Source organism: Eulemur rufifrons, chromosome 1 (genome assembly GCF_041146395.1).
Source record: "Eulemur rufifrons isolate Redbay chromosome 1, OSU_ERuf_1, whole genome shotgun sequence".
Classification (NCBI taxonomy): Eukaryota; Metazoa; Chordata; class Mammalia; order Primates; family Lemuridae; genus Eulemur; species Eulemur rufifrons.
This window is the reverse complement of record NC_090983.1, coordinates 17639692-17663956: the sequence shown is the minus strand read 5'-3', so window position 1 is coordinate 17663956 and position 24265 is coordinate 17639692. Positions and strand designations below refer to the sequence as shown.

General features: G+C 40.4%; 1 protein-coding gene across 2 annotated transcripts; it reads left to right on the top strand.

Moving 5' to 3' along the window:
• The first annotated feature begins 499 nt into the window (after window positions 1–499).
• Window positions 500–24141, top strand: CNOT9 (CCR4-NOT transcription complex subunit 9). 2 transcript variants are annotated; one of them, XM_069467145.1, is made up of 8 exons: window positions 500–825; window positions 10563–10742; window positions 12247–12362; window positions 14597–14706; window positions 16275–16384; window positions 19374–19472; window positions 19687–19778; window positions 20591–20917. In XM_069467145.1, the coding sequence occupies exons 1-8, from the start codon at window positions 802–804 to the stop codon at window positions 20634–20636; spliced, it is 777 nt and encodes a 258-aa protein (XP_069323246.1). In that variant the 5' UTR covers window positions 500–801; the 3' UTR covers window positions 20637–20917. The 2 variants fall into 2 exon arrangements, with proteins under 2 accessions (XP_069323246.1, XP_069323238.1); XM_069467137.1 differs by lacking the exon at window positions 20591–20917 and adding an exon at window positions 21204–24141 and having other exon boundaries at window positions 508–825.
• Window positions 24142–24265: the final 124 nt, after the last annotated feature.

The window sequence follows — 24265 nt, the reverse complement described above, 5'->3', positions numbered from 1 at the left end:
AACGACTCAATGGAGAAGCTACCCTGGCCCGCCTTACCTGAGCCTGAGGGTCCGGAACCCCCAGACAGGCCTGCCGAAAGCCCGCGCGGAGGGGGAGGAACTGGGAGTAAAGAAGGAAGAGACGCCGGGCCCGAAGGAGCGAGACCGCTCGCTCCCCCAGTCAGGGAGAGCGGCTGATGGCGGGAACTGTGACCACACGCAAACACGCACGCACGCACGCACGCACACTCGACGCGACCAGAACAGGCGCGTGCGCGCAAGCCTGCAAACTCCGCCCCACCTATGCCCTCGCCCCGCCCAGTACCTAGCGTTGCCTAGCCCGGACAGCCCCGCCCCAGCCGTGACTTAATACGCAGGCGCACTTCCCACTTCACCCAATTTCGACCTCCCACCATGTCCCTCCAGTCGGGCATGCGCAATACGTGTTCTCCTGGGCCTGCCCGTCTTTTCCCGCCATTCACTGGCCTCCGGAAAAGGGTCAGAGTTCACGCCCCTCTCTGGTGCTACCTGCTCGATGCCGGCCGTTGAGGGAACTAGTAGGTCGTGGACGTCCTTCCGGTACTGAATCTTAGGGGGCAAAGAGCATACCCTGGTACTGTTAACTAGGCCGAGAGCCAGGAGGCGGGAACAGGTTGTGTGGGCGGGGTCAGGGGTGAGAGGTCAGAGGGCTGTGAAGGGGGCGGAGCGAGCTGGAGGCGGATGGCGGCTACGGCGGCTGAACATCTTTGGCTGCAGAGGCGCTGAAGCGGGGACGCGAGTCGGTCGTCCGGCAGAGGAAGGAGAGCAGCGGCCGCTCCCAACATGCACAGCCTGGCAACGGCTGCGGTGAGTGGCAGGGCCGCCCGGCCTAGACCCAGAACCCTTCCTCAGCCTCGCATTTCGGCCTTTCCTCCTAGCTCCCTGTGTCGGGCCCCGAGTCCGACTCTTTCTGCCGTCAACCTGCGAGGCCCGGGCTCCTCTCCTTGGCACGGCTTGGCTGTGGTCGAGCCGGCCCCCACTTTCCTCGCCGGACGCTTCTCCCGGCCTCCCGCACCACACATCGCGTTCTTTTTAGGGCTGGGGCCTGGTCCCGCGCCGGGAGCTCCTCCCTCGCGGCCGGGGCAGGCCATTCATTGATTCATTGCGCTGACCGACAGTTTCAGGGCGCCAGTTGTGTGCTGGGCACCGGCGGGGATGAGGGGAATTCCGTGGTCAATCTGGTGCGGTTCGTGCTCTCGGAACTCACCGCGTAGGCACATCGCAGCAGGAAGGAAATGGCTTTTAGCTCAAACCTCTTGCTTTACGTATGGAAAACTTGAGTCCCGGAGAAGTGCATAATTATTGCATCTGACTTATGGTTCTCTGCGTTTAAAACCTTTGTCGTACATCTGTTTTTACCAGCGTGATCTTTTAACAAGAAAGACGGATCGTGTAATTCACCTATCCGAAGTAATCCTATAGCTTTCCACTGCATTTAGATAAAGTCTAGACTCCTTGCCATGGCCTACGAGGCCCTGTATGCTGTGGTCCTTACCTACGTTTACAACCTCGTTTTATGTCTCTTGCTTCTTAAGCTTCAGCTATTCTGGCCGCCTTTCTAACCCCACACTCTCTTCCCCTCCAAGGTGCACTCTGTGGTCTCTATGCCTGCAGTGAATGCTCTTCTTACCCTTCTCCCACCCTCCTTACACACACGTACACACATCGCATGTGAGTGTAACTGGTACCTCCTCCTTGAACTTACTGTTTATCCAGATCAACTTTCTTCAGGTCTGTGCCTAAATCTGCCTCAGAGTGGCCTTTCCCAACAACCTATTCAAAGCAGTTCTGTAACCTCTAATTTTGTTAGAGTGCCCCCTTTACTGCCCTGACTCCAATGTGCAATTATTGTATTCATTTACTTGTTTGTTGTCTGTCCTCTTCTTGAGGGCAGGGACAGGGATCATGAGGGTCCTTTTTTACATGGTTTCCCCAGTGTCAGGACAGTTCCTGGTACAAGGTAAGGACTCAAATACTTTGCTGAATGAATGAATATAGATAAGGGAGGTGACCACTGACAGCACATAGCCATAGCCAATGGGAAAGGGGATCATTTGATTTGAGCAAACTTGTCTGAAGGCCAGTTCTACTTTTTCTGTTTCACCAAGGGGAAGTGATTTAAGGAAAGTAATGTGCTGAAGTTTCATTATCAGGCAAAATGACGTAATTACTAAATAGAGCATAAGAAAATTGCCTTAACTTTAAATACAGAAAGTGAAAAATTGAACCAAGTGTGACTAAGCTATAGAAAACTGCTTTCTGAGATTTTATCTCTATTGTGTTACTGTCATTTCCAAGGCTAGTGCTATCTGTGTTACTGTGTTTCTAAGTGTTTGTAACTATTCAAAGTAGAGAGGTACCTTTTATATCTCTCAATTAGTTGATGGTAATTCTCCTAGCTTTTTTATTCCTTCTCCTATGTAATTTGGGAAGAAGCAAGTTGGAAAATGATGTTGCTGCTGGAAGGGGAGGCAGGTTAAATAAGAGAAATTCTTCTAAGATTGACTTGTCCGTCTCTCAAAATCTCATCATCATCTTCTGAAGTATTTGTACCTTTGATACCAAGCCACTCTTTTCCCTGTGCCTTCCCAAACAATATACCTATTCCTTTTATTTTCATTTTCTCTCTAATGTATCTTTTGAACACCCATTAAAGCTATAGTACATTGCTTGCAATAAGTATTAAATACATGTTTTTCTTCAATTAAATTTACAATGCATTATATTAATTTAGAATTTTGAACTTTTAGATGCACTTTCACTTGTTAGGCTATTTGGACGACACAGCAGCTCTGACAAGTCCCTTTGTGCCACTCATTCACTATGATATTTATCTAGTGAGGAAACTGAAACATAAAAAGTTGAGCTGCCTCTTTCTCAATCCTTCATGCCCTCCATTGGAGCAAACTGCCTATATTTTTGATTGTTTTGTTTCCTATGTTTTTTTTTTAAGGGGTGGGAGGTTGTGGGGAGGGGTGTTCAATTGCCTTGTTGGTCTTTGTTGAGACAGTGTCTCCCTCTGTCACCCTGAGTAGAGTGCAGTGGCATCATTGTAGCTCACTGCAACCTCCAACTCCTGGGTTCAAGCGATCCTTCTGCCTCAGCCTCCGAGGTAGCTGGGACTACAGGGGCCTGCTGCAATGCCTGGATGGGTTTTTTTTCCCCCCTTTCTTTTTGGTAGAGATGGAGTCTCACTCTTGCTCAGGCTAGTCTCGAAGTCCTGAGCTCAAGCAATCCTCCTGCTTCAGCCTCCCAGAGTGCTAGGATTACAGGCATGAGCCCAGTCTATTTTGTTTTCTTTCTCCCCATTTTTTATTTGTATATAATCATAGGATACAAGTGCAGTTTTGCTACTTTGATATATTGCATTGTGGTGAAGTCAGAGTCTTCAGTGCATACATCACTGAAACAACACATGTTGTACCCACCAAGCAACCTCCCATCATCCACCCCTCTCAAACTGACTGTATTATTCTGATCTGGGTAAAGGGACAATTATGATGTGTATCACTCACTAGAAATTGAGAAACAGAGTTAATGCATATAACAGTGCCCACAATAATCAAAGCCACTTGAGAAGATGCTTACTTTCTGCCCAATAATGAAAATATGTATGTGTGCCATTGTCCTTTTTTAAAATAGCAGGTAAATCATCACTTCAGCTAGGGAAATAGAAAGTACTATCAAAAGAGAATGTAAACTGGGCCTGGTAGCCTATGCGTGTAGTCCCAGCAACTCAGAAGGCTGAGGTGGGAGGATCTCCTGAGGCCAGGAGTTCTAGGCTACAGTGTGCCATGATTGCCCCTGTGAATAGCCACTGCACTTCAGCCTAGGCAACATAGCTAGACCTTGTCTCTTAAAAAAAAAAAAGAGAGAACGTGATCACACATGAATGCAGGATATTATTCACTAGAGGGAGAAATTGAGATAGTTTGGGAAATATCTTAAATTTTGGCTCCTTAGTAGTATTTTATTATACTGGAAATATGTATAGTAAGCTCTTGTCATTTTTTTTTTTTTTTTTTTTTTGTTGAGACAGAGTCTCACTTTGTTGCCCAGGCTAGAGTGAGTGCCGTGGCGTCAGCTTAGCTCACAGCAACCTCAAACTCCTCGGCTTAAGCGATCCTACTGCCTCAGCCTCCCGAGTAGCTGGGACTACAGGCATGCGCCACCATGCCCGGCTAATTTTTTCTATATAGATTTTTAGTTGTCCATATAATGTCTTTCTATTTTTAGTAGAGACGGGGTCTCGCTCAGGCTGGTCTCGAACTCCTGACCTTGAGCGATCCACCCGCCTCGGCCTTCCAGAGTGCTAGGATTACAGGCGTGAGCCACCGCGCCCGGCCTGCTCTTGTCATTCTTGATAGAATACATCTTAACATCTTCATTACTACCAACATGGGATATATTAATAATTTCCTTCTTTCTCTCCTTTAGCAAATAGGGACAGAAATACCATACAGGATTATTCTAAAGATTAAGAATAACGAAATGCTCAGTGGTTGGCTAGGTTCACTGGCTGGTTAAATGATTTGCTCCCACACTTCAGCCTTGCCAGTCTAATTTCTGCCTCAATAAAGTAACAAATTACTTTGTATGGACCTTGGAGATTGCTTCAGATTAATAGAACTACAAATCTTCACATGCTATAAATTTTCTGTAATGGATGTTATGCTAGTGAAACAATCAAAGATAAGCCTTTGGGAGATGAATTTTTTAGAAATTTCCCACCAATTTCCACTGGCACTTCAAGTATCCCTAAACTCTTGTCTTTCTCTAACTTTCCACCTAACCAGCAGCATCATTAATCATTTTATATCTTTTTATTGATGTTGTGGTGGACTCCCAGATGCCTTCCTCTTTGGCAACTAGAAGGAACACCGTGTACTCTAAAGGATCTAACTCACTGTCTCTTCCCAAGTCTCCTGTTGAAGCTTTAGGCAAATTGCCTAAATTGTCTTTGCTTGTTCACTTCTATTTTTAAAAAGTTACTTAGAAAAAAAATTCTGTCACTGATTTTACAAAGTTATAAAGGTAATTCAGCTAATTAAATATTTTCAGCACTATTTAGAAAGTGCATTTTCTTGGAATATCGTCACATTGACACCCAAAGCCACGTGTAGAGCCTCCTCCAGACTTAGGAAAATAATCTCCATTTCAATCTGATCACATTCTTTTCTTTATTCACTATCACATGTTGGTAGGAAAACAAACAGCTATTCTGGGCCTTTATGTTTGAGGAGGGAATCATTTTCTTTTCCATTTATGTATAAATGTGGATATGTTTTAATTAAAATGATGTCTATCTTTCTACTTTTTACATTAAGTGTTAAGATCTTTCAGTGATAGAAGACCCAACTGTCAGTACCCTGTGTTTGTTTGTGACACTTGAGAGTTAACCATTGATAACTCACTTTGGTAAATGTCTTACCTATTTTAAAGCTATCTTGAAAGAAAATAAAAAGTGTCCCTTGAAATCATTGTCCATATATACAAGCCAATAAACAGAAAAGGGGAACAATTCCTAAATTTTGATAATATAAACATTTTTAAAACACATCTGTTAAAAGGAAAAGACTGCTGACTCTAGCAGGTTATAATTAATAATATATAGTAATGTATTAATAGAGCTTTTTTCCTAATCTTGGAAATAAGTGTTGAGGATGATTGATAATCTAAATCAGACTTCTCATAATGATTTTATGTGTCCAGATATGTAATTGAACTCACTCTTTATCCAAATCCAGTTGCTAATGAGTTGTTATAAGGGAATATTAAACTTAAGAAAGTTGTTAGATACTTAAGAAGTAATTTCTTCAACTTAGAAGGTCCCTGTGTGACCTTGAACATGCTAAACCTCCATTAACCTGTTTCCTCTTAGAATTTTGAGAATAAGGTAATCCATAGTGCCTGGCACATAGTATACTCAATAAATGTTACCTCCTTTTAATAATTTCTAGAAAAGGCAGTCCTAATCTAATAGCAGGAAACATCCATGGTTGCCTAGGGCTGAATGTGGGGTTTACTGAAAGGGGTATTAGAGAACTTTTGGCGGGTAAGGAAAGTAAACTATATCTTTGATTGTGGTGGTGGTTACTTGAATATATAAATTTGTCAAAATTCATTGAAATGTACACTTAAAATGGGTGTACTTTTATTGTATGCAAATCATACCTCAGTAAAATTGATTTTTTAGAGAGCCTCAGACTATTTTCTCACAACAAAAACTAAATAAAGTAATTTTTAAGATTTTAGAGCTAAAACTGGTAATTATTTAGTATTGTTCCCTCACTTTAAGCAGTGATAAAATGAAGGCTTTGGAAAGTTAAATAAATTGCCTTGGGTCATATAATTCTAAAAATGGCAAAACTGGATTTTGAAGCCACTTCAGGCCCCCAATCCAGTGTGCATGCCATTTATATATTTACTTGCAAATTGAGGTCTTTCCCATTCAATTTGATAAACACATTCCTAATCCTGGGTCTGTGGATGCATTGCAGGGAGTCTGTGAATTCCCTAAAAATGTGTAGGTTTTGTGTTTTTGCAATTCTATATTTTTCTGAAGAAAAGATCCATAGTTTTCATTTGATTCTGAAAGGATTGGGCCTCAAAAAATCTTAACCTCTGCTCTCATGGTTAATATCCTGCTATTATTGTTAATGTTTTTAAATTAGGTAATCTCCAATAGGAAAGTCACAGGTGAATTTGCTTATCTGACACTGAGCAATGTGTACTACTAGATTGAGTTCCAGATCAGCTACAGCCTCAGAAATATATTAGTAAATTAAAAGTTAAGAGTTGTAGCATCTGAACTGCAAGTTTTAGAGGTGATCTTTAGGGAGGGGGATGAGGAAGAACTCTGCCCACTGTTGTCCACCCATAGTTTCATCAATTGTAAAATATGGCTAATAACCACCTTGTGATCATTAAATGAAATCATGTTTTTTTTAAAAAAAAAAAAAAAAAATACAACACAGTTCCTTCTCTCACACACCCTACCCTTCTTTTTCTTCCCATCTCCTTTTAGGAAGACATCAATTTTCAAATTCTTCTGTTTTTCTGAAAGGTGTGCCTATATAACCCTTGGGAATCAAAAGGAGAATAAGATACATTTAGAGTTTTTATTACCATCAAGATCTAGTGAGATACTAGAGTTACACTGTGGTCTTTTATTTAGGATGATGTCCAAAATAATTTACCAGTCATCTGGCAATGTAAGTTAATATATAAATATACAACTGAAAATGTAAAAAATTTCCCTTTTATTCTCCAAAACATGAAATTCCTATATGTGTGTTATGAAATTTTTGTTGTACATGCATTTGTGTGTGGGTATATCTGTGGCTCTCACTAGCTAAATTGTGCCCCTCTCTGAACCATAATGTGACATTGGGAAACATGTCAAACTGTTTTACTGAATTTCCCATTAAAACGATACTTGTTAAGTGCTTTGTAAACTCAATATATAGTGGATTTCTCTTAACATCAATGATAATGTTCATGGTGCTGAGTAGTTTTTCAGATTCTATTGAACTCAGAGCAATAATATTTTAATTTTTGTCTGAGATTTTTATATATTTACTATATATCAAAGGAAATAGTTTATCAGAAAGTCATTTTAGATCAGATCTAATCTTTCAGGCAGATGAGAAGCAGTATTAGCAAAGCATTTAAAAGTGTGGGCTCTGTTGCCAGACTGCCTGGGTTCAAATCCTGGCTTGCCATTTAAATTTTAAATAACTTCTCTTTGCCTCAGTTTCCTCATCTATAAAAAGAGATATTTAGGGCAGTGCATGGCAGAGTAAGCACTATGTTTTAGCTCCCATCATCTTATGACAGGTCTTCAGCTGATTTAACTGCTATTAAATTGGTGGTGAAATTCAACAAGGATGATGAAAAGGAGGATCTCTATGCCAGATATTTCCTGGCACCAAACTGCCCTCCTATTGCTAGAATGGCTGCAGAACCTATAGCACCGAGCTAGTACCTGAGAGGGCCACATTACCACTCAGCAAACATGCTTCTAGCTCCCGTAGAACCAAAGTCCTGGCAGGGCGCAGTGGCTCACACCTGTAATCCTGGCACTTTGGAAGCCTGAGGCAGGAGAATCGCTTGAGCCCAGGACTTCAAGACCAGCCTGGGCAATAGGGAGGCCCCCATCTCTACAAAAAATTTTAAAAATTAGCCAGGCATGGTGGCGTGCACCTGTATTCCTAGCTACTTGGGAGACTAAGGCTGGAGGATCGCTTGAGGCCAGGAGTTGGAGGCTGCAGTGAGCTGTGACCCACTGCACTCCATCCTGTGCAACAGAGCAAGACCCTGTCTCAAAAAGAAAAAAGAACCAAAGTCCAATGGAGGCTGCATTTCCCATAAGTAGCCTTACAAGGTGGAATGTTGCTGGCAGCAGGTATTGGCCTTCTAGAGTGCTCATACCACTGCCAGGGGTACCATCTCCTTTGCTGGTGTTCAGGAGTCATGCTATGCTAAATGGTGGCTTACCAGGACAGGATTGGCTATGGGAGTCCGGAATACACGTCACAGACTGGCTCTAGTTGATGGTGGTGTATGGATGACAAGATTTTGGGGAAGGTCAGCTAATCAGGATAGGTACTGTATTGCTGGAGCAGTGTCTTTGAGGCCTCCTTTAGTGACTGGATTGTGGATCATCCAAGAGACTGTGGGCAAGGAACTTAAAGCTAAAAATTTTAGCCTGTGTTTCCACTCAGCTTTTAAGGTGATGTAATATTCTAAATAAACACATACCCTATCTTCAGGTAGGAATTAAATTTCCAAAAATAGTTTCTAAGATGAGGGCCTGTCTGTAGCAGCATAAAAAGAGCAAGTGCTTGAACAATATTGCTTTTGCTTTTTGTGGGGAATGGGGGGTAGAAGCTACCCTATTCCTTCTATCTTACTGTTGCTTTAGGAGCCTATGTTTCTTTGAGGAGCATCACTGGTGGGAGTAACAGAACAGCTTTTAGCAGATTAATGTAAGGCACTTAAGGCTTATGCTGTCTTGTATTTCAGTCCATTTAGCAGAACACCTTGTGGTTCGTTGTCAAGCAAGTGAAATGATAAACATCAAACTAAAAGCATATAATCAAGCTTCCATTTCTAAAGGGCCATTATTCAAGTTGGTGGAGTAAATTTGAGTCCACCTGAAAGTCCATCTTGTACCTCATTCTGTTCTTCAACAAAGGCAGTTCTTTTTGTTCCTTGTCTTTCTTTCTGTGCAATGGGTAGATCATCATTCTGTCACACTAAAGTGTAGTGGGAACTTCTAAGTACTGTGAGAAGCTGTGTAATGTAGTTCAAAAAAGCACTGGAATATGTAACTTCGTACCTAGATGAATTAAGCAAATTAATTCCTGTGAGCATTAGTGATCTCATTTGCAAGTATAGATACCTATTTTCCTGTTTACTCTTTTATTCCTCATGGTTTGGGGGAAATTACCTGAAAAAATATTGGGCATAGGGGTAGGAAATTGCCATGAATTTGTTAGAAGTTGACAGCTTATAGGTAGCAATTATAATCATTTTTCTAGTCTGCCGTTCTATTTTCCACGTAAGAATAATGAAGGAACTTAAACAAGGTCACAAAGCTATTTGATGAGTGTGGAGAATGATAGAAATGCTCACATTTGGAGGGGAACATTGCGATTCTTTAGCATGATAATGAAAGCATGTTCTATAAATTTGTATAGTTCCTACATGAGTAAGTAATGAATGGATCTCAAAGGGATGTATGTAGAGTATATGTTAGAATCATTAGGAGGAATCATTAGCTTTTCCAAATATACAGGTTTTCTGCTCCATCGAAGGGAGTGTCAGAATTACAGGGTAGGGACCATTAATGAGCAGGGAACATGTAACTTTTTTTCTCTCTCAAAAACTATTATGGTAAAAAAAGTTTACACTGAAGGTTTTAGTGCATACAATGAAAAGTAAGTCTCCCGTATAGATCCTCAACCTTAGAGGTAACTACAGTTAACAGTTCCTTATGTGTCCTTCTAGAAAGGTCATATGTAAATATATAAGAATATTAATGGAAGCAAATTATATGTGCAGTTCTGCACCTCTTTGTTGTTTTTTATTTAGTATCAGTATATACAGAGTTATCTTTTTTTTAAAGAATTACAAGATGCCTCCTTAGTGCAGTAGGTAGCACATCAATCTCATGTATTAGATAGTATTCCATCATAAAGATGTGCCAATACATATTTAACCGGTCCCTTATTGATAGATATTTATTAGTTTTCTGCCTTTAAAACTGTGCAACAGTAAACATCCTGGTATATCTTCAGTACAGCCCAAGCACACCTGCAGGATAAATTTCTGAACATGGAGTTATAAAATGGTATGTGTGCATTTTAGATTTTCATCAATAACTGCCAAAGAGTTGAGTTAGTTTACATCAAATGTATGTATTTAGAAAAGCTCCCTTGGTATTTATGAAAAATTTATTCCCTCTAAAGCTCTATTACAGAGAAGGACTTGGTTTGACTCTAATAAACTCATGTTTTCTGTCTTGTTTTCACCTGAAGCCTGTGCCCACTGCACTGGCTCAAGTGGATAGAGAAAAGATCTATCAGTGGATCAACGAGCTGTCCAGTCCTGAAACAAGGGAAAATGCTTTGCTGGAGCTAAGTAAGAAGCGAGAATCTGTTCCTGACCTTGCACCCATGCTGTGGCATTCATTTGGTACTATTGCAGCACTTTTACAGGTGGGTGTATATCCATGAGTGGCAGTTCAGTCCTGTTCATCACACTTAGTGTCTCTTTACCTTTGCCCAAAAGATTTGAAAACTTTAGGTGGATGATTCTTTAAACATTAGCATTCAGAAGAATCTGTTTTAGAAAAGTTCAAGATATTTATTAAAATGCAGATTTCTAGATCCTACCTAAGAGATTCAATTTAGTCAGTCTGAGGTGGACCCCAAAAATCTGTATTTTGACAAGCATTTTCCCCACCCCCAGGTGATTCTGGTGCAGATGGTCTAAGAACTACACTTTGAGAAATATAGCTTTAGGAATACTACAAGATATATCTACGTGATGGGGGAAGAAGGTAGAAAGTAAGGTTTAAGGACTGCAAGGTATATTTTGGGGAAAGAAAATGTTAAAGGTATAACAGCTGTAAGATTAAAGAATAAATAGGCGGCTCACACCTGTAATCCTAGCACTTTAGGAGGTGAGCCAAGGTAGGAGGATCGTTTGAGGCCAGGAGTTCAAGACCAGTCTGAGCAACATAGCAAGATGCCCGTCTCTACAAAAAAAAAAAAAAATAGAAAAATTAGCCAAGCATGGTACTGTGCACCATCCCAGCTACTCAGGAGGCTGAGGTGCAAGGATCACTTGAGCCCTGGAATTTGGGGTTGCAGTGCACTATGATGTCACCACTGCACTGTAGCCTAGGCAACAAAATGAGACCCTGTCTCAAAAAAAAAAAAAAAAAGATAAATAACTGAAATTTGGTTCAAACCAGAATGGTCATTGGTGGCAACAAAACTGATATGGTACAATCCCAAAATACCAAGATAGTAGAATGATCATCCTTTAAGGTATTACCCAAAATTCCTAATAATTAGACTAACTTTTCAAAGCTAAGGAAGTTCACATTCCATCTCTACTGCATGTAGCCAAGAAACTGATTTTGTTATAAGAACATTTTTCTCTGTAAAAGTTCTACAATTAAAATAAATAGAATTGTTTTCTGCAGATTGTCACCTTTTGACAGTGTATCCACTGTTGTTTATACATATCTCCACTCATAGACCCATGTTCTTTTTGCCCCCCATTTTGTAGTTGCTTATAAGTCACTACAGTTGACTTATTAACACTTTCTGGCTAGCAATTTCATAACTATAACTTACAGCAAGATTCTGACAAAGGGAGGGATTATAAAAATATAAGGGTCCCTTTAGAGAAAGCATCAACAGCTATAGGATAGAAGAGGTGACACCAGTAGCCTCCATAAAAAATCTTCCTAGAGACAAACGTAGAAATGTCTTAGCTAGTTGGTCTCAGTCAAGTATGTTTGTGATGAAAGGATAGGAGCATTGTTTATTTCTCCCTCTTTGACGATTCATTTCTTGCAAGATATGTGAGATTAAGAGGTTTCTGGTTTTTTACTTTTTTTGCTTTAGTACCATAGGAATTCATTTTATGATTAGTTATCAATTATTATACATTAGTTATGTTCATCTGGTGCTGGTTTCCATTTTTTAGGAAATTGTAAATATTTATCCATCTATCAACCCACCCACCTTGACAGCACACCAGTCTAACAGAGTTTGCAATGCTCTGGCGTTACTGCAATGTGTGGCATCACATCCAGAAACCAGGTAAATACTTCGGGTGAGTGGGGAGGTTTTTATCGAATATGGTCCTAAACTTTTGCCAAATAATGAGAGGAAGGGCATGCAGTAGGGCACACTGTGTGTGGTGTGTGCGCGTGTGTGTGTGTGTGTGTGTGTGTGTCTATCTTCAGGACTCTTACTTATTTTTACCCAATGAACTTTATTTTTTTTTTATATTTTTTTTTTTTTGAGACAGAGTCTCACTCTGTTGCCCAGGCTAGAGTGAGTGCCGTGGCGTCAGCCTAGCTCACAGCAACCTCAAACTCCTGAGCTCAAGCGATCCTCCTGTCTCAGCCTCCCGAGTAGCTGGGACTACAGGCATGCACCACCATGCCCGGCTAATTTTTTCTATATATATATTTTAGCTGTCCATATAATTTCTTTCTATTTTTAGTAGAGATGGGGTCTCGCTCTTGCTCAGGCTGGTCTCGAACTCCCGAGCTCAAACGATCCGCCCACCTCGGCCTCCCAGAGTGCTAGGATTACAGGCGTGAGCCACCGCGCCCGGCCTACCCAATGAACTTTAAAGGAGCAGTGTTCACATCACAGCAAAGGTGTCAGGCATACAGCCACTTCTTCCCAAATCTATAGTAGGCACTATGTCATGTGTGAGGCATAATGTATGGCATATAATAGGAGTTCAGTAAATATTTTTCTAGCACTTTTTCACCCTGAACCCAGATTTTACTTCAGAATCCTTAACATAGCATTTTGGATAGCCTCTGTAACAGATGGGAATGGCATTTGACTTAAAACTTTTTTGCCATCCTGCCGTATCTGAAAAATTAAGAAAAGGGAAATCTTGTTCAGGAATCTGCTTTGTGGCTCTTATGGCCCTGAAAACACTTAATAGTCATTTTATTAAAGCCTTTCCTCTACTTGTCAAGTTTCCTTATGAAATATAAGTGCTAGGTTGGCACTGCCCTTACAGAGCTTTAGAGAAGTTACTAAGAAAATTATTTTCAAGGACTCAACAAAAATGCAAGAGCACTTTGAGTGTTGAAAAGCTCTCCTACAAGGTGTAACTATAAATAATATAAAGTAATAGACTAATTTCTATATTAGTTGCCTGATAGAGTAGCTGCAGATTGAATTGTTTTCAGAATGCTTAGTATATCTTTTTTTTTTCTTTGCATATTGGAATGACCCAAGGAAAGAATGCTTAGTATATCTGAAATGCTCTAACAAAAAAGAAAAATGTGCATTTATGCATAGCATATAAACCTCATAATGGATGCTTTATTTTGTTGTCTTCATTCATAAGGTTTTATTCGAATGCACCTGTGAATATTATTATTCAGTCACAAATTAGGTGAAAGAGGTAATCTAGGAAATCTCCTGGGCACTTAATAGCATTTTATGACCTATTTTTTTAAAACCACCGTTGGGTAGTTTATCAGTTTTTAAGGTACTTGGTGCTGGTTGCAGGAAAAATCATGTGTTTTCTTAACCATCTTCACATAGACTAGGATTTCCAACCTTGGCACCACTGAAATTTTGGGCTGGATAAGTCTTTGTAGTGGGAAGAGGAAGGTGGGAGGGGACCGTCCTGTGCATTGTAGAATATTTAGTGGCATCTCTGGCTTTGGCCCACTGGATGCCAATAGCACTCAATAACCCTCAGTCATGACAACCAAAAATGTCTCCAGACATTGTCACATGTCACTTGGGGGTGGCAAAATCACCCCGTTTGAGAATGCAATCATTGCATTGATCAAGACCGATGACCAGGGCCGGGCGCGGTGGCTCACGCCTGTAATCCTGGCACTCTGGGAGGCCGAGGCGGGTGGATTGCTTAAGGTCAGGAGTTCGAGACCAGCCTGAGCGAGACCCCGTCTCTACTAAAAATAGAAAGACATTATATGGACACCTAAAAATCTATATAGAAAAAAAAATTAGCCGGGCATAGTGGCGCATGCCTTGTAGTCCCAGCTACTCGGGAGGCTGAGGCAGTAGGATCACTTAAGCCCAGGAGTTTGAGGTTGCTGTGAGCTAGGCTGACGCCACGGCACTCACTCTAGCCCGGGCAACAAAGTGAGACTCTGTCTCAACAAAAAAAAAAAAAAAAAAAAGACCGATGACCAATAACATTCTTTCCTAAGGATTCCTTGCTCTGACAATGTTATAGTCCTTACAGAATTAACCACCTGGAAATTTGAATGTTCAAGATCCTTGGAAATCAGCCCTGAGCTCTGAATGTGATTATTTTTTTCTTCCAGATCAGCATTTCTTGCAGCACACATCCCCCTTTTTTTGTACCCCTTTTTGCACACTGTCAGCAAAACACGTCCCTTTGAGTATCTTCGGCTCACCAGCCTTGGAGTTATTGGTAAGTTGTTAGGATTGTTTTGCAAGCTTGAAATCCTCATTCATAATAATAGTCTAAGTTGGGTGTTTTGTCTTACCTCTTGCAGCTTTTGTTTACCAGTGTTCATTTTTGTCTTTGAGGTTGTCTCATTCACTAATAAATGAGTATCAGGAACTTGATGACTCTTATTAAGCACCATTCTAAATGTTGTTACTGAGGCTATGAGACCCAACATTTAGGATTAAATTCAGCTTATATATAGAGACATTTACTGGAATTATAAGGAGAGTAAAGAATAAGAACTTGATTCAGGCCGGGCGCGGTGGCTCACGCCTGTAATCCTAGCACTCTGGGAGGCCGAGGTGGGCGGATCGTTTGAGCTCAGGAGTTCGAGACCAGCCTGAGCAAGAGCGAGACCCCATCTCTACTAAAAATAGAAAGAAATTATATGGACAGCTAAAAATATATATAGAAAAAAAAAATTAGCCGGGCATGGTGGTGCATGCCTGTAGTCCCAGCTACTCGGGAGGCTGAGGCAGTAGGATCGCTTAAGCCCAGGAGTTTGAGGTTGCTGTGAGCTAGGCTAACGCCATGGCACTCACTCTAGCCTGGGCAACAGAGTGAGACTCTGTCTCAAAAAAAAAAAAAAAAAAAAAAAGAACTTGATTCAAAGAGTACTATTATAGGAATAAGAGTTAGAATTTGGAATTTATTTTCTTTCCTTTTCTTTCTTTCCTTTCTTTCTTTTCCTTTCTTTCCTCCTTTTGTTTCTTTTCTTTCTTGAGATGAGGTCTCACTATGGTGCGCAGGCTCAGTTGAACTCCTGGGCCCAAGTAATCCTCCCACCTCAGACTCTTGAGTAGCTGAGTTACTGGGATTACCTATACATGGCACCGTCTTTTTTGTTTATTTTTCTTCTAAGCTATTCTGCCATAACTAGTGAATTCTATCAAAAGTTTCAGGAAGAAATAAAGCAATTCTGCAAAACTTTTCTAGAACGTGGAGAAAAGGGAATACTTCTTAACTCTGTGAGGCCACTATTACTCTGATAATAAAACCAAAGACCTTCAGATAGCTTTCTCTGCTTAAAAAAAAAAAAAAATAGACTTTACAAGAAAAGAAAACCATGAACATCAATGCAGAAATCCTTGACAAAGTGCTAACAAATCAAATCCAGCAATATATTATATAAAAAGAATCATAACCAAGTAGGGTTTATCCCAGGAATATAAGTCTGGCTCGGCTTTCAATAGTCCGTCAATATGATTGACCACATCAATAGACTAAAGAAGAAAAATGATATGGTCATTTCTGTAGATGAATTTTTAAAAAGCCTTTCACAGAATTCAGCATCATTCATGTTAAAAATTCTCAGAAAACTAGGAATAGAGAACTTTCTCAACCTGATGACCCTACAGCTAAGATCATAGTTAATGGTAAAAAAATGGATTTTGATTCCCTTGCATACAAACCACAGTTTGTGTTCTATGTTATTTAAATTTCACAACTCACTGGAGAAACAATATAAAGTTAATTTTAACTGGAAACCCTGACTCTAAAATAATTTTGTTTGTCCGTAATTTCTTTAGGGGCCCTGGTGAAAACAGATGAGCAAGAGGTAATCAACTTTTTATTGACAACAGAAATTATCCCTTTGTGTTTGCGCATTATGGAATCTGGAAGTGAACTTTCTAAAACGGTATGTGCTTTTTAACTTAGATTGTACATTGTGTTGGCTCTTTTTTGGAGACAGAGTCTTACTCTGTCGCCCTGGGTATAGCGCAGTGGGGTAATCATAGTTGACTGCAACTTCAGACTCCTTCGCTCAAGCCATCCTCCTGCCTCAACCTCTGACTGAGTAGCTGGGACTACAGGCACATGCCATGACACCCGGGTGATTTTTCTATTTTTAGTAGAGATGAGGTCTCACTCTTGCTCAGGCTGGTCTTGAACTCGTGAGCTCAAGGGATCCCCCTGCCTCAGCCTCCCTGAGTTGTAGGATTTCTTTTTTTTTCTTTTTTGAGAGACAGGAGCTCACTATGTTTTCCAGGCTGGGGTATAGTGGCTATTCATAGGCACGTTTGTAGAACACTATAGCCTCAAACTTCTGCGCTCAAGCCATCCTACCCCCTTAACCTCCCATGTGGCTGGGATACAGGCATGTGCTACCACACCTGGCTATTTTTGAAATTTTTATTTTAAATATACAGTACATGCATGAAGTTAAAAAATTCAAATAGTATAAACAAGTATACAAATAAAAGTAAATCTCCTCCTACCTCGGCCTCTGAATTATTCTCCCCAGTGATAACTACTATTAGCACTTTCTTGTATCCTTCTAGAAATACTCTATATGTAGCAGTTTGATTTTATACTCTATTTTTTTCTTAGTCTCCGCCCTCTCACATCTCGTGTCTTTTCAGCTCTTATTTGAATATTTTCTTTTTGAATTCTTTTTTTTAAATGTTTTTTAAAAGTGTATGTTCTCTTCAATTTCTTTGAAGGTGTAGATAATTATTACTTGTTACTTCTTGAGGTATGTCTTCATAAAAGTTTCCTTGTGGAACATTTCTATCGAGGATTGCTATTTGTCTCTTGGATATAAAGAGAGGTGATATGACCTGAGCTTTAAAATCAGGTATTATATTTCCAAACACTTTTCCACCCAGTCTACCAGTTGGGGGCAGGGGGGCCAATATTAGGGAGGTATTTACACCTCTGTCCTCAGTTTTCTACTTATACACACAAAGGATAATGTAGATCTATGTTCATGCTTTTATTCTCCCATTTCTTTCCTAATTTTAGTTCCTTTTGTTAATTTCAGTGGATTTCAGGGACAATATTGGAATGCATACAACTATACTCTGTTATTTTTCATTAGTAGATGTCTATGGGTAGGTTTTTTTAAGTTGGCTTCTTATGGCTACAGCAGAAAAAGACCTTTTTCTACTCTGGTGATATCTCTTTAATGAAGACAAAATTCTTCCAATAGGAAAGCATGTGCCAAAATTATTTTATTACAGAATATTCTTTAAGTTATGCATTACCTGAATACCAACAGAAGACTGAGATATAGTGAAACCTTAGATTAAAGTACATTTTTTAAAAAAGGGGTCTTAGCTGGGTGCATTGGCTCATACCTAATCCGAGCACTTTGGGAGGCCAAGGCAGGAGGATTGCTGAGGCAAGGAGTTCAAGACAAAGCTGGGCAGCATAGCAAGACCCCATCTCTAAAAAAAATAATTTAAAAAATTAGCTGGACATGGTGGCATGCGCCTATAGTCCTAGCTACTCAGAGAGGCTGAGGGAGAAGGATTGTTTGAGCCCAGGAGTTCGAGGTTGCAGTAGGCTGTGGTCACATCGCTGCACTCTAGCCTGGGCAACAGAGTGAGACCATGTCTCTAAAAAGAAAGATCTCACAAACAAATTGCTATAAGGAATTTTTTTTTAATAAGTGTTTAAAATTCCAGTAACATCACAGTATATTGGTAAGGTAATCTATGATTTAGATCTGTGATAATTGAATAGGCAATAAGTGTTATTTAGCAAATAATGCTCCTGAGTCTGTGTAGATTGTAAAAAAGGGATCTTGGTATTCTCAGGCATGATATTCCTATTTCATAAATGCTGATTACTGCATAATCAGCAGCATTTACTAAGTGCCTGTTATGTGCCAGTTATATTAATATTTTAAGCACTATATGTGCATTATTCCATCAGTTTCTCACAATTGTCATCTGCATAGTACAGATGAGGAAATGAAGGCTTAGAGTGTTTAAATAATTTGCCCAAAGTCACATAGAAATGATGGAGCTGAGATTTGAACCCAAACAATCTGACTATGCTCTGATCCACCATACTAACAAGAATAACTATATAAGTATTGGTATTTTTATATGTTATTTAGGAAAAAAATTTAGAAGAAAATAGCATATTCTACATTCTACTCACACAACACAAATTCAGGAATCTCTCCCTCCTACCATTTGTCTCTGCTCTCCCCTTTGGAATACTAAGGAACTTGAAAAAGCTACTTATGTTCTGAGTCTTTCCTAGGGAAATCACCATTTTCATAAATACTGCTGTGTAGATGGTAATTCAAATGTTGTAGCTTATTCTGGCTTTTACAGTGAGTTTGTAACAAGACACTGTAAGACTTCATTGTTCTCTTCCAAATATATTACCTCCTAGGTCATATTTTGTATCCCATACCAGGAGATTATATTTTCCTCCAACTACTTCATTGTTTACATTTCAACAATGAAGAAAGGAAACAATATATCTCATTTGGGAAATATTAAAGCAAATGCATGTGATCAGTAGTTATACTTAGCACATAGTAGATGTTCAATAACTAAGAAAATCTCTGAGTTTTTAAGAATTTGATAATTACCCAGAACCTACCCTTTTATGTAAAATGAGAATAATAATGGTACCTACCTCGTAGATTTATTGTAAAAGTAAGAGGAAGCATGTGAAGTGTTTAGGAAAACTTCTGGCATATAGTAATGTTCAATATGGTAATTTTTTTTGTACTATGCATATGTGGTAGAGTAAGTTTTGTATAATATACAAGGGTCTCTGCTTGCTCAATTTTCTGATTAAAAGTCATGCGAGGGCAAATGAGTAGACAATTGGAAGACGAGCCTGAGCAACTTTTTGAACTCCTTAGTTTTGTTTTACTCCAGGTTGCAACATTCATCCTCCAGAAGATCCTCCTAGATGATACTGGTTTGGCTTATATATGTCAGACATATGAGCGTTTCTCCCATGTTGCCATGATCTTGGTGAGTTCTTTTATCTACCCTCTTTGCAACTACTTCTGATCATACAGTTTAGTCCCTTTGTAGTTGGCACTGAGCAACTTCAGTCTTCTAACTAGAAGTAATAATTTTTGAACCTTGTATAACGATTCTTGGACTATTTGCTCTGGTGTCAATTAGAATTATTTTGTGTTTCGTGTGTTTTTTCTAACCCCTCCCCCTATTTGGGGGGAAACAGGGTAAGATGGTCCTGCAGCTATCCAAAGAGCCTTCTGCCCGTCTGCTGAAGCATGTAGTGAGATGTTACCTTCGACTTTCAGATAATCCCAGGTAAACATTTACAAGATTTGTAGGACTTTAGGGAAATACTCTTCTTAATAGCTTCCCCATCTTGTGGCATAGCTCCTATATCATTGGGACTATATTTAGTTTGTCTAAGACAGAACTTAAATTCCTTTTAAAATCTGAAGTCCTGAATTTAAAAATCCATTAGAATTGTATCTTCCCACTGTAATTCTTTGTCCTAGTCTGAAATTCCAGAGAGTCTGCACAATTCCAAGGGAAGCCTTATGATGCATTACTCCTGTGGTTTGAGCTTTCTGTTGCTGCTACCAAGTGGTCAGAAAGAGAAGTATACTTTCAAAGATCTCTTAGAAAGGAGCAGAGCCCAGAGGGCTTTTGAAGTATATTTCCATTTCTCTCCTTGATTCCTGTAAGGTTCTTGAACTAATTATTTTATCTCCCTATGTTATAATTTTTCTGCCAGAAATCATACATTGTAGATATGATGCATTTTAGAGATGTTTGACCTTTTGCTTTGTAAATCCATAATTCATACCAAAAGCCACTTGCTTAGATTCTGCTAAACCACATAATGGAGTGATTTCTGTGTTCCTAGGAATGGGGATAATTTGATACAATGTGAACTCAGTCTTCTGCCACCGAGTTTATTCAAGCCCTACCTATTTCTTTGACCATTTTGTCCTGTTCTTCAGTGGTTCCTGTTTTCACCAAAGATTAAAATTGTGTTTATTTAAAATTCTACTTAGAAAAAGGAAACTAGTCTGAGTATAAAAGCTGTAACTTTGTTTAATATAGCCCTGTAAATAATCCCATAAATAGTTAACATTTACCTTTTGTAGGTTTTCAGATTTGACTTTCTACTGGTCATCTTTTGAAAGAAAATGAAACATTTCGAAGTTCATATGATAATGCTGCTACCATACTTTTGTTTTTATCCCTTATCTTTTATTAAGGTTTTTAACTACAAAACTGAAGCAATTTCTGTAAAGGTACAAACTGATAAGTTAGTATAGAATTAAAATTCATGAATTTATCATATTATAAATGGGGTCATATCCCCTGTTAATATACTGATTTTTAAAATATTTATTATCAAGTCATATATTTCTAACATGAGTATTTTGACAGCATTTACTATAATAAATCAGAAAGCGGTTTGAATTGAAGTAAACTGTTGTGCCATTCTATTCCGGTTTACTTTTTCATGAAATTCTACAGTGGGTCATCGTTCTGAAAATGTTTGCAGACTGTAGCTTCTGAAGATCTGTGAGCCTATGCCTAACATATGCTTTAGAGGACTTTAAAAGCTTCTTAATGTGAATTGACAGAGCCATAGATTCCTAGCATTCTGTATATTTATATCTAAGAAAGGGGCCCTTCCCTGTCCACAAAATGTGGGTTTATTTTTTGGTCTCCCTGGTTTGTTTGTTTGTTTGTTTGTTTCTGATGTAGGGCACGTGAAGCACTCAGGCAGTGCCTCCCTGACCAGCTAAAGGATACAACCTTTGCCCAGGTGCTAAAAGATGACACCACCACGAAGCGCTGGCTTGCACAACTAGTAAAGAACCTGCAAGAGGGCCAGGTCACCGATCCCCGGGGTATCCCTCTGCCCCCTCAGTGATCTTCCCCTACCATTCCCACTACTCTCCGAAGTTGGGGAAGGGAGGGGGAACCTATGAGGAAAAACAGCTCAGGTTTTATCGCCAATGGAATAGACAACCTCAATGCTGAACTGCGCTGGAGAAAAGGGGCAAAGTACCCCTGCTGAGGTGTATGGGCTGCCATCTCAGGCTGCCTGAGGACCTGGGCTTCCTCTGCTACTCCCAGGAAATGGGCTCCTGTCACAGCAGTCTGCCACCACAGCCCCAGGAGGGTGTCAACACCAGCAAATGCTGTATTTGCAGCATGCCCAAGATGACCCTTCTCCCCCACCTCTACGTAGCCACTGGCAGAGAGGGGAGACAGTGGTGATAGCAACAGCACTCTAGGCATGGTGAACGCCTGGGACCAAGCCTTGTGGCGTTTTTTTATTTTACCTTCCTGGAAGACTCAAAATGTGTCTCTTCATTCTCTCTCTCAGTATTTGTTTACTTTGCTTTTTGGTTTTTAATCTCAGAGAGAGGTGTGTTTAGTGGGCACAAGCTGTAATATTCAGCAAAACTTTGTCAATTGGCACTGTTTACAAGTCTGTTAGCTGCATAAGCTGAATAAAAAGTTGGTCTGTGCATTACATCCCCTCTGGCAGGCCAATAGCTGCATTGAGCGGTTGGGAGGAATGGGAGGCAGGGGAAAGATGCAAAGCCAAAGGACACCCACCGCCTGTTTCCCTTCCTTCTCCCATTCTCTTCTCCCATTCTTCTACTCCCAGTCCTGAATGCCACAAGGACCTTATCTTTGTTTCTGGCTTTAGCTGCTAGCTTTTCCAAATCTCAGTACTTTTCCTTTCTTTTACTTCCCTCCTACTAAAATTAAAACAGACGTCTTAATTCATCAACCTATGCTGAAAAGGGTATTGGGGGGACGAGGGGCAATGGTGGACCTCACCTTCAGTCCAAGTCTTCAAAGATACCTTCTGGATTACTCTGTAAAACGGGGGTGCCTGGGATTAACGTGACAAGCTACTTGATCCTGTTCTTTTTTTAGTGTGAATTTCAGCAGCTCCATCTGTCTTCATGATTGTACTTGAAGCAGTATTAGCTGAATGAGTTAATTTTATTCAGATTTAAGATGGAGGGCTGGACTCTGCTCGCTCACTTAGTCTTTTTGTGTTTGTTGTTTTTGTTTTTGACAAATTTTCTTTTGGTCTATAGGAATTATTACAGGGTTGCCAGTAAAATATTTTTCACTTGTTCATATTGTGTCAGAGAATTCCCCTTCTCAGGAGCTCTAGATGGTTCTGTTCACAATCCACAGGCTTGAATCTGTAACCTAGTGTAAACTGCCTTGCTTTCCCCCAGTCCTTCCCCTGCTAGCACCTGTTCCCCTTCTCTCATCCCCACCTCCAGTCAAAGATGGGATTGGTAATCCAACTCTAGAGTGACTGAGTCTTTCCTGTCCACATCTCACACAGTAGAGGTGTATCTGAACAATTTTGGGAGGGTCTATAAGGGGCAGGCTCAGAGAAACCTTTGCAGAGGCAGTTTTGCCAACACAAGGGCTCTTTCAAGCCGACTTTCACAAAGAGAGCCGGCCTTGTTGGTTGGCTTCTGTCTCTGTAGAGCCAAGAAAGTAGTATTAAGTAGCCTAGATGTAGGAAGGGTAGGATAAGCACTTACTCCCCTGCCTTCCAAGATGAAGAGAACCAGGCCAGCTTCTTAGTAATGTCAAGCCTAAAGAGGAGAGGTCTTGGAGAAAGAGAACAGCATTGACTGGATAGACGTCTTAACTCCCTTCAGCCCATAGTCTATTATCTGGAGAGTCCAGCTATGGTAACCCTGACTTTTGACAACCGCCTTCCTGCTGAGCCAAAGTTTTCTCATTCCCCCTCCACTGGGGAAGCAGCTGAGGCCCAGGGCCTTGCTCCCTGGGAAATTCTCTTCTCTCCATCTTTCGGTGCATTGGCCATGTTACTGTGCCAATAGTGTCTTAATTCTTGTCTCATCTATTCTCAGCTGGCCTTGGAACCCACATAAGAGCTGGTGGGGGAGGGGTGGAATGGGTATTATTCCTTGTAGTTGATCCCGATGTGTGTATTACGTAAAGAGACCCTCTGCTAATTTTGTGTTTTCCTTCCCTCTCCCTCAACAGGATTGAAATAAAACATGCTTCTGTTTTTGTAAAAATAATTTGCCTGTAAACTGGAGATTTATTCTGTCAATATAGGGATAACTAGGCACTTTGGCCAAGCGATCCTTGTCACGCCTGCCTCTACCTTCTGTCCACCTACACACACTGCCCTACCAAAAGGATGGTGGTGGCACTTTCATGGACATGTTTTTTGGGAGACTCCAACTGGTGTACAGGAGCTGTTTAGGAGGCTGGGATGGTGCCCCTTGCCTGATAAAGTATCTCTTGCTTGGACAGAACCTCACTCCTGGCTGTAGTGGTCAGAGCTTAGTGCCAGTGTGGGAGAAACTTCCATAAGTGAAGAGGTAATGCATGAAACTTTTTATCATGGACTTTTTTTAATTTTTATCTCCTCTGGAGTTCAGGACTTGGAGCACATCTTCATAGTTGTTTCTATGCCTGACAGTGGGACACAGCCAACCCCTGCTTCTAGCTTCTTTTTTCAAGGGCTTTCGAAGGCCTATGACTGCTTCAGTGGTGGAGCAGGGCAAGGAGAGGCACTGGTAGCCTTCAGAGTGTATCCCCTGCTCACTATTCCTGCTGCTTGGAGGCTAGGAAAAAGCGGATATACAAAGTTGCTGCTATCAAAAACCCAAAGAAAAAATTTGGAATAGGAAATCCTAGAACGAAATGAGATTTCTTTCCTGATACATTGTGGCATTTAATTTTTGGAAATAGGCTGGGTGTGGTGGCTCACATCTATAATCCTAGCACTCTGGGAGGCTGAA